We start from the raw sequence: 14,215 nt of genomic DNA on the forward strand, positions 1-14,215 counted from the left end.
TTAAGTTATACCAGCATCAGGGTTATTAAACTAAACATATATGAACACTGCTTATGGAGGATTGATATTTCAGTACCTGAAATGTTTCCTAAATTTGTTTCAGGTAAGATATATATTTTAAAAAATCAAGTTTTCAATGCCCACTTTCATTAAATTTTACACAACATGTTTCATTCATGTTATCTTTGATCTACATAACTGCCACTATAGAATCCAAATGGAAACAGGTCATTGCTTTGGATCAGTCCAGTTGAGATCAGGCCTCAGTGGAGCAAGCCAGCCACTGATGTCCGTGTAGTGAGGAGGTCTGGCCTCCCACAGAGGCCCAATCAGTCTTATAGGATCAGTGACTGCCTCCCCTAGGCACCAGAGTGCCTTGGCCTGATGGATTACTCTCTCTCCTGGCTCAGGCATGTGAAACCCGGGCCTTTGCTGTGGGCCCCATCTGTGCTCTCCATGGCTCCTGCATGCCTCATGGTCATAGTCTTGGGCTGCTGGTGAAGCCCCAAATGAAACTCAGTTTCAGTCCAGTGTGCATATTTTGCCACTTCTACCATGCCTCCATGCATGATTTGTGTAAAAGAAAGATTTAATTAGACCCACAAACATTTTTCAAATAATTGGTCAGAAAAATAACATATATAGCATGCTTATTATTGAATTTATGACTTTTTCTCAAATGTAACATATTAGAAAAGTAAACATTTGGCAATGGTGTCAGGATGGTTTGGGTTGATTGTTCATCAAAAAAAAAAATAACACTTGATGAAGAACTGTGGAAGACATGATGGACTCTGTTTTCTGATATTTTATAAACGAAGATGTTTATTTACTAAGCATGTTATTACCAGAAATCAAATATTAAAATATTAAGGGATAAATTCACCAATTTTTTTGCACCACCACAACATAAGAAAGTACTGTTGTTGGTGTTTACAAAGATAGCGCAGTGAGAAGATTATGCGTAACACGTATGAACTCTTTTTAGCTCCTTTCTCAACGTGCAAATATAGGTAGGCGAATATTTAAATCAAACACACAAACTGATTTGCAAATGTTTGTGACACACAGTTCACTGCAAATGATGCTGATATTTAATGCCGAAAAGAAGATGTCTTATTTTTTGTGCTTGATATTGCTACACATAGGAGACATGGAAATTTAGGGAGCACGTGTTGGAAGAGTGAGACATTTCTCACAGCCAAGTGAAGATGTGACTACCAAACATTACCAAAACACCTAATTCTAAATTTGCTCAGTGAAATTAGTGATGACCTGGAACCTCACACCTAAGAAGTCTTGCAAAACCAGTGGCAACAAAACTTCTTCGATTTTTGGCATTTGGTTCTTTTTAACATGCCGTGGCTTCTGTGGCAGGAATTTCACAATCTGCACAATGGAGTTCAAAGCGAAATAACTGAAGAACCAAGAGAACCGACTGATGTTGGCTGTGGACCCTATCCTAACCAGGCCTTGACTGGACATCGGTCTAATTAATGCATTTACATTAATAACATTTAAAAACATGTTTTACCTTAATAAATTACACTTAAATGTAATTACAGTTATGATTTCAGGACCCTAGACATGGCACATGGTTTTTTCACAATGAGCTGGGCACTTAAAACAACTGTTTTTAGTGGAGGACCTACACAAATTGAGACACGTGAGCTATAAATTCACAGATTTCACACACAAGACCATGAAATGAGGCAAATCGAGCACAGAAAAATTGTGGTAGTAGTGTTAACGCCACTAGTTGCAGAGTATAGAAATAAACTTTTGTCAATCAGATATTTCCGGTTTGTTTTATACCCTGAAATAATGTAAGTTGTCTTAATACAAAAATACTACAGAACCTGATGTCAAAATATTGTCACACTATTTACAGTCCTGCATTGGAGTCTGTCAATTACTGAAGTCTGTTTCCTTCATAATAACTCTGTCTGCCAGACTGCCATCACAAGCGTACAGTTAACGTACACATGTATGATCTATTATTATACGCTTTTCTGATTACAATAACAAACTGCGCCTTTTCTGTCAGTAAATTACCCACAGCTTGCGACCTTGCTCTAAAATGCGCAGCTCTCGGCAGATTGGACATGTCATATTAAAATGAACTGACTGCACCTGTGTTTAGAAAACAGTGCGACTCTCGTAAATCACCGGCAAAACTAACCACAGTTATCGGTGGTGTATGGGGATTGCTCTCACACGTTATTGTGCCCCATTTAGTAAATGTGGCCCTAAGTGTATGGCTAGATTCAATTTTTAAATGAAGCGGAAATGCTCCTGCTCATTTTACTCAGATTGAGATGTTAAACATCTAAGCTGCACTGTATACTTATGTGTTGTGCCAAAGTAGGGAGATAATGTCAAAGTATAAAGTAAATTCAAACAGTAGTCACACAGGTGGGCATTGCTTAGCAGTTTTAGGAATATGCTTTCAAGGATATTTGTTTTCTTTCATGGCTATACTTAGGTTTAAGCTTCCCTCCTGAAACTTGACTGCTGAGAGGACAATCATGAATGGGAGTTTTGCCTCAGGCACTGATCGATCGCAAAAGTGTTTTCATATAACTGTTCATTTGGGCTGTGTGTGTCTGTGCATCCCAGAATGCTCAGAGGCACCGCTCCATGGCTGAGGAATCAAGTCCTGCAGAGATATTTTAAGGAGATTTTTGAACCTGAGGGGCCCAGTGAGGAAAGTGTACTACCCTTTGTTTGTGAGGCATGTTGCCTTTAGTCAAAAACCTAACAAATGTTAGCCAAGCTCCAAGAAGAAACATGGATTTTTTTTTAGGTTACCACACACATAAAGTTACACACAGGCTTAAGTGCAGGTAGTGCAGACAGGTTTTATGTGCGCAAACACATGCAAAGCCTCATGTCTTCTCTCTTGCTGTTTTGCCCCTGGTAGAGAGCTGTCAAGGTTTCACTGGTGAGAAGGCAAAGTAATATTAAAAATAAAAAACATTCATTTATAAGCATGAGCAGTGATTTCCTGTACTCCTCAAAAATATTTTGTGCTGTGCAATCAAGAGGCATTTCTCTTAGAGCAAGCTTCTTTCGGGTTAGTATGGGACAGTAAGTTCCTGCGTGTGCATTATGTTCTGTGTGGATGTACCACATTTATGCACAGTATACCCGACATTAAAAGCAGAAAAAATGCAAAGCGTAGAAAGCAGCAAAAGAGAGAGCTTAAGCGATCGAAAATTGTGAGATTTCTCAGTGAAGGTGGACAGCACTGTTTTTGCAAAGAGGATTTTAGAACTTAAGTGGCATCCTGGTAGTGAGAGTCGTGGGCTACTGGGAGAAAGAATGGCTGTATTCACTATCTGGGTCAGTCACTATTATTACCAAGCATGCACATCAAAGTACCCACAGAGATAGAGTGGTGATAGAGGCATGGAAAGATTAACCACATCCCTCTGCTGTCAAAAGCAATTGCATGTGTTATGACCACCTTGCTCTCTACGAACCTCTCTTCATTACTGTTTATCTCAACAGGCTCTGTTGAACTCACTTTGCCTTCAGATTCTGTATACAAACTGTCAAGCAGGAATGGGAACTCGTATACATGGTTGCCAGCTCTGAATACTTTAAGATTAAGTGTTCATTTTAAGCCAGAACTCTGTGTTACTGCTTAGTTTGCTTCCTGTGCTTCCTGGGTGTTTAGAAATCACAAGTGGCCAGCTTTTTGTAGTAAACAGCGGAGGTAATGTCAGTAATAAGAGGGATTAAAAGGGGGGAGGGGAGTAGAACAAAGTGAGAGAAGAAAATTGGAAAAAGGATACAGGATGAAAAAGCATGGTGTACACTGGAAGGCTCCAAGAGATACAGAAAGTGGAAGAATTTCAGTATCTTGCCTCAGCGTGTTTATCTAGACCTGTCTCAGACATTTCCCTTTGTCATGCCAGTCTGATCGCCTTTGCCTGCTATGGCATGCTGAGAAAACACACCAAAACACATCAAGCACCAGATTGCAGCGCCCTCGCTCTCAGATCTCCTGACACTTGTACAGCCCACTCCTTTAGGTGTTACTTAACGGTAAAAAAATGTATATTATTGGCTATAGACAGTTCACATCCGTGCTTGACTATGTGCACATTTAAAATGAACTTGTAAAAAGTCGTGCAGCACGGTGGCACGGTGGTTAGCACTGTTGCCTCACAGCACACCTGAGTTCAATTCCACCATCAGGCTGGGGTCTTTCTGTGTGGAATTTGCATGTTCTCCCTGTGTTTGCGTGGTTCTACCCGCCCCCGGGTACTCCGGCTTCCTTCCCATCATCCAAAGACAAGCAGTTTGTGGGGATAGGTTAACTGGAAACTCTGAATTGCCCATAGGTGTGAATGCGGGAGTGAATGTGAGTGCGAATGGTTGTCTGTGTATATGTGTTAGCCCTGCGACAGACTGGCAACCTTTCCAGAGTGTACCCTGCCTCTCCCCCTATGACAGCTGGGATAGGCTCCTGCAACCCTGAAAAGGATAAGCGGAAGTGAATGGATGGATAAATGGATGAAAAGTCATAGATAAGAAGCTACTTTAAGCTGCTCCCATATTCACAAGGTCGTCACCACAGCAGGTAGCTCAGCATGTTTGATTTGGCAGTTTGTGTTTTTTTTTATGCCGGATGCACTTCCTGCCACAATCCCCAAAGGGATTTGTGCTTCCTCCGGGAATCAAACCAGGGATCTTTCCCTCGATAGGCAAATGTGTAAATCGCTGCACTGTGATGGATAACGTGTTGCATTTTGACTGTAAGGAAATACCTGCGTTCGCAGTAGTATGTGAAAATTTGTGAATGTCATTTGGGGCATTTGAAACACAAATAAACTGGATATATCAACATAGTTAATTGTGTCCATTTGCATGAAAGCTGATTGGTTTACACATTTTTATTTTTCATGTAGCATTTCCTCTGAGTAGAAATGAAAAATGCTGATAAGTATAGTGATGGAAATTCTACATTTTTATGGTTAAGTGTAGATAAAAACAGATTTGAAAATTGACACTGAAAATCGACACCAAAAATTGTTTTGGATGGATGGATGGATTACAGCATTTTTTTATTAGTCCATTCAGTTTTCTTTTGTTTTTATACGTTTTGGGGGGTTTTGGTACTCAGAACACCTCTGCAACAAAATCATCTGCATCTGTTCAGCTTCTGTTACCAGAAGCAAGATGAACTTTGTTTTCTGCAAACTACAGTTGATATTCTTCGCTTGTGGCAACAAAAAGGAAATATCTTAGCTACAGAAAATCAGAGTAAAAATTGTTTTGAAGCATTCAGATTTTTTGTTTGTTTGTTTGTTTGTTTGTTTACTTTTGGAAGATCTTCATAGAGCAACAGGAGAAACAAAGCTTGTTGCACCTTTAATCTTTTAATCTTCTACAATTCTCTGGTTTGTATACCTTTGAGCTGATTGTTGTAAATCATTGAGTGTCTGTGTAACATCACACAGGACACTGTGACACAATGTTTATTTTTTCACCTTATCACAGCTGCTCTCACCTTTTACTCAGCTGCACAATGTTTTCTCTCTTGCTCTTTATTTGTGGTGATTAGTCTTACCAGCGAACGAGGGGCTATATTTGCCACAACTGTAGTTTTGCGATACCTGGGCCATAATTTTCAGTTAGAAGAAATAGCTTCTCTCACTCTGCATCCCATTTATATGCCGTATCTTGTTTCTGTGTACGGAGTTCCATTACTCTGTAGCTCGGAGGCTGGTAGAGGGGAGGGAGGCGGGAGGTAAAGGAGATGAAAAGGAGTGATAGAAGGCTGCGGCTGTTCCTGTTGCTGGTGCCGCAGACGCTTTTCCCCTCAACAGAGAAGCAAACAACATGTTGATGTGCAGCAAGCAGAGATTTAATCACCTTTGCTATGTTTCAACTCATCAAAATATGAAGTGCGGAGCAACTCAGACAGGGAGAATTAGACAAAGGCAGTGACATGTCAGAGGCATCATGTCATCGCTAACTTATTTAACAAAAAAGAGAGTCGATGCAAAGCTATCACAACAGCTACCACACGAGCTCCAGCTCCAGTCTTTACTCCAGATACTCTCCTGCTGAAGCTATTTACACAAAAGGCTGGCGATTATGATCTTTTTATTGTGGCCTTGAATATGGGTCAGTGAACATGAGTGGCATGTTTAGATGTTGGGCAGTTGCTACCCAGACAGTATTTACCTAATATTGTCTAGTGCCTTCTAAGCCTTATGGTTTTTACTGGGCTCAGAGTATCCAATGTGAAAACCATTTGGTGAATGAATGATGGCTTTTTCTACTTTAGCAGTTAACAGAACTGCATCATGATGTAATTCAGTGCAATTAGCCATTAACATAACACAACATCTGTCATATGAAGAAATGGCATCTCTCTGGAAGCCCTCCAAAGAGTCAGGAGAAGCTTGGAGTTGACTTTGCTGGCTTAAAAGGCCTCTGCTTTTCGCTGCTCTGTAATCTGGCGTCCTCTCCTCCTCCTATTACCCTTGTCTTATTCAGAGCCTCTCCCTTGTGGCAGGGATCATCATGATATACATGCAAGGATTTTCCTCTGCTAACACTAAAGGAACAATGTATTTCCCTCTGTTGGTGTGAGAGAGAAAAGGAGGTTGTGTGTATATGTGCGTGCGCGTGTGTGTGTGTGTGTGTGTGTGTGGCAGTGACTTCCCCCTCCATCTGCCATCCATGGTGCTTTTAGTAACATTTTGAGAAACAGTGCCAGCCAGCATTTAATTAAGTTCTGGTATGCCAACATCTCCCTGTTGTAACATGGAATATCTGCTCTTCTTTTGTCAATTTCTCTCCTGTTTCTGTGCTCCTCTGTGTCGGTCTTACTGTAACAGGGAAAGATGTCGCCTCTGGGAGAAGCAGGTAAAGAAGCCATCAAAACCAATGCAAGTAGAAAGAGTTGCAATCAGCGCACCAAAAGAAAAAAAAACTAGTTGTAGAGCGTCTTTTGTGTGGATCTCTTCTCCTTTTCCCCAGTTTCACTTTGTTTCCCTCTCTTCCTGTGTGTGTGTGTGTGTGTGTGAGCGCTTGTGTATGTGTATGTGTGCTTGGAGCTTTCAATTCAGTAGAGGCTACTAGTAATGTTTCTCTCCCAGTAGAAATAGCTGCTGTTTGTTCAATTGTTGTGATAGATTGATGTGGGGTGGGAAAAGATGGGCTTTTATGCACCTGAACATAGGAACAGAAAAGTCTTTATGAGAAGCCAGTAGCTCTCCATTCAAGAATCGTCTGATGGGAGATGCATTTTGCTGGAAGTTTTTCTCGTTTTTTGCAAAGTCTTTCACGAACGCTTTCCAATATATTCAGGCAGTTAGGCAAGACACAAATACCCCCAAAAGGGCACTTGTCATTTGTTATTCCACAAAAATGCTGCCTCCAGTTTATGGCAGTTTTCCTGTAGGGTTTCAACAAGTGGCCACCTTAATGGTCTCCATTCTTTTCAGTTTGCACAGAATACAAAATGACTATCTCTTCAAATGCCCACCAACAGTTTGCGCTTGTGATGTAGACAGTTCTCATATAATTAGCTATGCATCTGTACTTTAAATAATATTGTGGTTATCTGTAAATAGTCCTATAAACAGAGAGGACGGCTGAAGATCCATATTTGTCTGCCTGACGTATACTGGCTGGAATCCTGTTTTGACCACTGTGGCTTACTTTAAACTAATAATGTTGACTGTCTAAACCAAGTTGGTTGATGGTAAGTATCCTGAATGCAATGTGTAGAATGACGTCTCTCAAAAAATGTATATGATGATCTATTAAAAGGAAAATAATATTTGTACTGCCCTCATTCAATTTTTCTTCAGATTTTAAAATGATTTTTTTAGCTTGTCTTTCGTCATTTTACTCATCTAATAATTCATAATGCCTTCTTTAGACAGCCGCCTTTGATCCCTTTCACTATTGTTTTTCCCATTCCTATTTTCTATCCCATTTCCTATTTACAGTAATAGATGTAACCCAAGATGACCTCAGATCAGAGACAGTGGGTCTGTATTCTCCGAGCTCTGTTTTTCATGTTCTTCTGATAGAATGAGGGTTAAAGGGGACTGCTTGCGCAGAAATGAGGTTACAGCAATTGGGCTTGCAAATGATTGGCAGGGATAGATTGTGGATGATCTAGTTTTTTTTTTTCTTTTAAACTGTCCCCATTTTTGCTTTCTTTTTTGTGTAATGCTGCTTCTTGTTTTGAAAAGAGGAAGGTTGTGTAAGTCATGCTTACGGAATAAAGCACAACTTGTGAACAGAAAAATGAGTACATGAATAAGCGGTCGTGATGTGTTTGGATGCGCTGCCAGAACATGGTAGCTTTTGCAGTGGCCTATTGTATATGAATCTATGTTGTACTAAAATAACTTGAGAATGCAGGACCTTTATCTGTTTTTCTGAAACATCTTGATCTGTCTTCCTTTCGGTTCTTCTGTTTCATCCCTCCCTCTTTCTCCCCCTCTCCTCCTGTGCACCATCTGCATGATGCTTTGTATCCAGTCTGAAGGAGTGCTTGCTGCTCTCCGCTGTGAATGTGGGAATCGGTGTGGATCTTGCGTGTGAACGTGTTTGTGTATGTGTTCGTCGGCATCGCAGTCACTCTCAGCTCATTACCTGACATGATGGATGGTGCAAGTGCCATTAAACAACGCCCAGCCAGGGACGCCTGGCACCCTACAGCTGGCACTGAGTAATGGGCACATTGGCAACGCCACGCTTGGAAATACCAGGGAGTCCTGTGTGGGTGTGCCTGCAGTCATCTCCATGGCTATGCTTCCTGGTTCTGTTCAGCCCCACCTGCCACCTGGCTGTCCAGTAGATGCCATGGGCATTTCTGGGCAGCCATCATTGGATAGCATAGGAGGCAGTGTTTGTATGACTCTGTCATAGAACTGGCAAGAGAAAAACCCAAAGTGTGACTGGCCTGCTTTCTGACCACAAGTGCTACAGTGGCATATTCTCTGTTACTAGCAGTGAAGCATATCTGATTGAATTTTTTCTGTGTATTTTGACTCATGTTAGTTTTTTTCATTTGAAGTTTGGACTCTTAGGTTGATCCTTTTCATTTCTCAAAGGATCTTTCTAATGCTAAAGACCTACAACACAATGCTTCTGTCTGGGTTCTGTATTAGGGCCTTTGCCAGTTCACCAGTCAAAAGCTTTTCTCATGAAGCAGGAAATGTTTAGTGCACCTGATACAGCTGAAAACATTCACTTCACAGTAATACAAGGTTGACATGTGAATGAACCACATAGCTTCAAATAAACTCTAGAGTTCAGGTAGAAGTTGCAGAAGTATTGACAGTCGAGCACCAGAGGACGTCTCTCTAATCTCCAGCACATTTTAGCCACTAAAGACAGTGAGGACACCACATAGTTTGGCCATGGGCAGCTCTGCTATCACCTCCGTAGCAGCTTGTTGCAGTGCACCTGTCCCCTGCAGGGAGGCCACGGTGGAAACGTGTCACGATGGAGAGAGCACACAGGCTTGAAAACGCTTCGACCTGGTCTAATGGAAAAAGCCCATATGTATACTATTTTTGTAGTGTTATTAGTTTTTGTGCGTGGTGCATTTACTTTGTGTAGTGTGCATATGCTTCATCTGATGAGAGAATAGCTGAGGGGCTCTTGAGTAGAAGTCTGGATCAGGAGCTGAATAGAGTTACTATGACACCAGAGACAAGCACCTCCACTCCAGCAGCTTCTTCTGTTTCTCCCTCCTTCCCTGCTGCTCTGCTCTCAATCAGCCTGGATTTTCTTCACGTCGTTTCTCCTGTATTTTTTATTTATTTTTTGCCCTCTTTAGTTTTTCTATACAGTCTTTGATTTGGTTGAGCTCCTGTGCTAGTATGAATCAATGTACCAGCGCTTTCATGTTCCTTCTGATTCTCACATTTTGTATTTTTATTCTTTGTCTTCCTGTTTTTTTAACCAGACAACCGTCGTGCAGTCCTGGAAAGATCTCGCTCACGGCACAACGCAAATCACCAAGCTCGATGATCACCCGCGCCTACTATAAGACGCTAGATAAGTGCCAAAGAGGGCTGCGAGGAGGAGACCTAGAAGACATCTGAAGGAGGGACAGACCACCCCTTACTGTGGCACATACACAAACTCCAAGGAATCCCACATACACACAGCACCAAGTACAGAACAAACAAGCCTAAAGAAACTACACAGAACTGAAGAATCTGGCATTTCATTTTCATCCAGTTCATCAGACGTTTTACATATTTATTCAAGAATTGTTCATCACTTTAAATGTTTGTGTCCTCTCTAGCTGGTTTGATATTAAAAACAATACATTTTAAGGTTACTGCAGAGAAATGAAATGTTTTGATTGTTTGAAAATCCATTTTCATTCTTGCAAGTCTAAGCCTTCTACTTTAATCCTTCTGTAATCAAAATACTTCACACTCAGATTTGACGTGAAACATGTACTGAACATTGCAGTGTACTGAAGAAAGAACTAATGCCAAGAAGGACTGCAGAGTAGTTCATTCCCGTGAACATACCACACACCCTTTATTTTGCAAACAAGCAGCGGGGCAGCTGTCCTCTAAATGGAAAACAGGGATTTAACACCCGTGTTGGCAAGCCTTCAACCTGCTGATGTTTTCTCGAGCAGCTCACCAAGCTCTTATCAAAGAGGGAGTAGTTGTTTAAAATTTCTTACTGCCAGTACCTCCTTCAACCAACATCAAGACAGTTTTCACAACAGCCAGTCGTCTCCATAAATCAGCTCATTGCATATACCACAAAGCCACAAGAGCTGGCCCCCGTCTGTACCGATATTTCAGAGCTTGTGACTCATGGATTTTGAAACTGTAATCTCCATTTTGACAAGATGCATTTTATTTTTAGTTGTGTAATATCTAACATTGCCTTTGGGTGCTGATCTGTCCCAAGGTCGCTTTTGCTTTTAACATGAGAGACTGACACATTTTTAAATGCATCTAACTGCCTAGAGGAGCTAACATGAACTTTTTGACCTTTCCTGTGATCAGGTGTTCAGCAAGGAACACGTGGTTATACGACAACATTACCATTTTATTATTAATCTGTTTGAAATACAATAAAGGCACAGGCCAAAAATTAATCTATCTGTAAACTAGCAGTAAAAAGGTTTGCACTTTGTCTTTCATTCGTGTTTTTAAACACTGGAATCTCCAGAAAAAGAAAGAAAGAAATTATGGTAAAACTTTGAACTAGGTTAAAATAACAAGTGTTTATGTAAGCAACCTATTGTAGTAGTTACTGAAAGGCAGTGCTGTCATCAGTGCCTGAAGTAGGACTTGTCTCTATGATTACAAAACAAAAATGAGGAGATACTTGCTTGCAATTTAACATGTGGTTAATTTTGTGAAAGGGTCCGTTTTATCCCAAATGTTGACCTTTTCCCAAACCTAACTGAAAAAAATAATATATATTTGGTAGAACATGAGACATGATTTTATATAAATATGTAAAAACCCTCGTAGGTTCCAAAACATTTAAATTAATCTGATTGAATGTATGAGGTCAAACAGGGTTTTAAGACCACCAAGAGGTGGGATTTGTGTAATTCTTCTACCTGGACAAACTCCTCTAAACAGTCACCTGGTGTGTGGCGTTTGTGTACGTGATAGTTGAAACTTTGCTGTAAGCTTGTTTCTCTGTATGGGCTCACTGTCACACAGTTTCACGTGAACTATTTATTCATGTATTCATGCCTAGGGTGGCCCTTGTTCCCTTACTTCCCTAAACTGTAAGCAGATGCTACTAAAAACAACCGCTGAATCCACATGGAGACCGGGCACGAGCAGAATTATCGACTGAGGGGCACAGTAGACAAGATGATCCTTGTCTTAGAAAGCGAGTCTCCAAACACCCTCCGATTCCCCAGCACTAAGGGCATAAGCAATCATTTTACCTTAAGACAGGTTACCATACTAATAACAGAACTCAGCTGTAGGCTTTGTGTGTGTCTGTGTGTTTCTGTTTGGGGCAATTGTCTGTGTGCACCATGCCAGCTCAGTAATCGGAACAGGAACTCAGGCAAAATAGGATTCCATGTGCTTGACTCCTGGGCTGAATAGATGGAGATTTTTTTCATTTAAACAATCTGCCAGTGCAGCTTATGATGTGTCTGTTTCATGATGCCTCCTCTCCCAGCCTGCGCGCTTCTAAAAATGCAATTTTACACATCATCTCGGCTCAAGGTGCACCCACAATACTCTGAGAAGTCTGCATATTTAAGAAGACAATAATTCTCCTCTGAATATAAGGTTTGAGCAGTCATACAGAGAAAGCAGAGAGAATGAGGTTTCTGCATAGGGGATTCTGCATTGATGGCAGTTTTAAAGACGTGTTGCACACAGCACAGAGATTGCAGTGATTTTTCTTCCCTTTCTAGTAGATACTTGCCCTTTGCCCTCAGCACAGTTTCAAGCAATTAATAACGGCCATTGTTCTATCAGTCCTCCAACTACAGTGATATTTAATGCTTTTACGCCTTTATGATTGGATACTGTGTATGCTAAAACAACAAGTGGTTTGTGGTTAGCAGTAACAGTATGTTTTTCTCACAAAATTTGACTGAATTATTCTTTTTTTGCTCATTTTAAACAACTTTCTTCCACATTTGCCAAGTGTTTGTTTAGCTTTTTTTCTCCAAACTATGAAAAAGACTGTACAGACAAAAGCTTTTTTAAAAATGTAATTGTTATTTCAACTTTGATCCAATTTAGTCATTCAGAGTAGGAAATTTGATGTTATTATGATAGTCAAGTGTTATTTCTTATCAAAACACTCATGCATCTTTTTAGAGATGTAATTTAAAAATCTGTTTTGTAATGATTCTGATGTGCACCGTGCTGAGCTAAGCGCTACAATGTTTGCCATTATAGAAGTTCCGGATCATCAGTGTTCACCTTGAATACGTATGGTGTTTTTGAATGATAGCATGAGTGAAAACAAGACACTTCTACAATGACAGCATTTCCATTGTCCCTGTGAGTGATTCATGTGTTTCTCCCCCATACCATCTTGTAGAATATTCAGAATAATGTGTTTTTTCTAGAAAAATAGTAGAGAGTCCATTGACAATGAACCCGAATTGGTCTGCATTGTTATTGTAGAAATCAGCATATCGGCCCATCCTCTTACTGGTTCTTACTAACAAACCTCAGCTGATGATGTTCTCGTTGTAATGGTAAGAATGGCGAGGCAGGGGTATAAAGGTAAAGGTGCCATTTCTCTGTGCAGTGGCAAGTGATTAAATGAAAAGTGGAAAGAAAAGTTTGAAATGTTACTTACACTCACTGACTGTGCACTTTACCTCACAAGTTATTCTGCTCAGGCGGAGAAAGATTTGTTTAAGATTCGTAAATACAACATTGCCACTAACAGAGTGAACTATTTGCAAAGCATTTCTTTTGGTAAATAGTTCCCAGCTGCCACATATCCAGTTCTTTCCGACTTTGTTAGCGCTTACTATTGATTTGTGGAAGAACAATTGTGGCTGAATCAACAAACAATGTTCATAACTGTTGACAAACCCTGTCCAACCATGGTGTGTAAGCTGCCATATCCCTGCCTACCTTTCTTGTTGTCACTGAGTATGTTTTATTGTCATAAGAAACATTTATATTTGTAACATTTTAAGTTTATTTGTATCCTTAGGACCATGAAAAAGCAAAATGGTTATGCACACTGTCCTTCCATAAACTATGTAATGGAATACGATACTAAATAATAACCACTTTGTTATATAAACAAATTTCTGTGAGCTTCTTTGTCTCTTATTTTGCCAGTAGTTTTTTGTATTCACACGTCACAAGTATTTCTTGATCAAGTCTTCACCTTTTGTTTTGCCGTATACTCGGGTCTAAAATTACATCTTCAGTTCATTTTATAGCATGGCAGAAGATACCTGCTCCTCTGACTTATGGACAGAGCTTACAGAGAACTCGAGGTTTTAGTACATGATAAATGAGACAGCTCCTACCTATAAAAGCAACATATTTGGACCTTGGTGTCCTCACTGCTTTATCTTGCACAGTGTCAAAGGCAAAGTGATAATGCTGTCATGTCTAATGGCAGCTTAGGGAAATTACTAGCGTCTGAAAACACATTTCAAGGAATTTTTCTCATTTTAATCATTTTGCAGACGTTTCTCTCTACTGTGACTTCAGCTTATCTCCACCTATGTTAG

General features: G+C 40.3%; 1 protein-coding gene across 7 annotated transcripts in view; it reads left to right on the forward strand.

Moving 5' to 3' along the window:
• Positions 1–13,757, forward strand: part of diaph2 (diaphanous-related formin 2) — a 350,677-nt gene extending 336,920 nt beyond the window's left edge. For 4 of the 7 annotated variants that reach the window (XM_063494477.1, XM_065469808.1, XM_065469809.1 and 1 more), the window contains 2 exons: positions 6,861–6,888; positions 9,956–13,757. In XM_063494477.1, coding sequence (XP_063350547.1) covers positions 6,861–6,888; positions 9,956–10,094 — 167 coding nt within the window. In that variant the 3' untranslated portion in view covers positions 10,095–13,757. The remainder of the gene's footprint in view (positions 1–6,860; positions 6,889–9,955) is intronic. The other 3 variants (XM_065469810.1, XM_065469812.1, XM_065469813.1) reach the window with 1 other exon arrangement.
• The last annotated feature ends 458 nt before the right edge of the window (positions 13,758–14,215 follow it).

This window comes from Pelmatolapia mariae, linkage group LG2, assembly GCF_036321145.2.
Source record: "Pelmatolapia mariae isolate MD_Pm_ZW linkage group LG2, Pm_UMD_F_2, whole genome shotgun sequence".
In the NCBI taxonomy this organism is placed as follows: domain Eukaryota; kingdom Metazoa; phylum Chordata; class Actinopteri; order Cichliformes; family Cichlidae; genus Pelmatolapia; species Pelmatolapia mariae.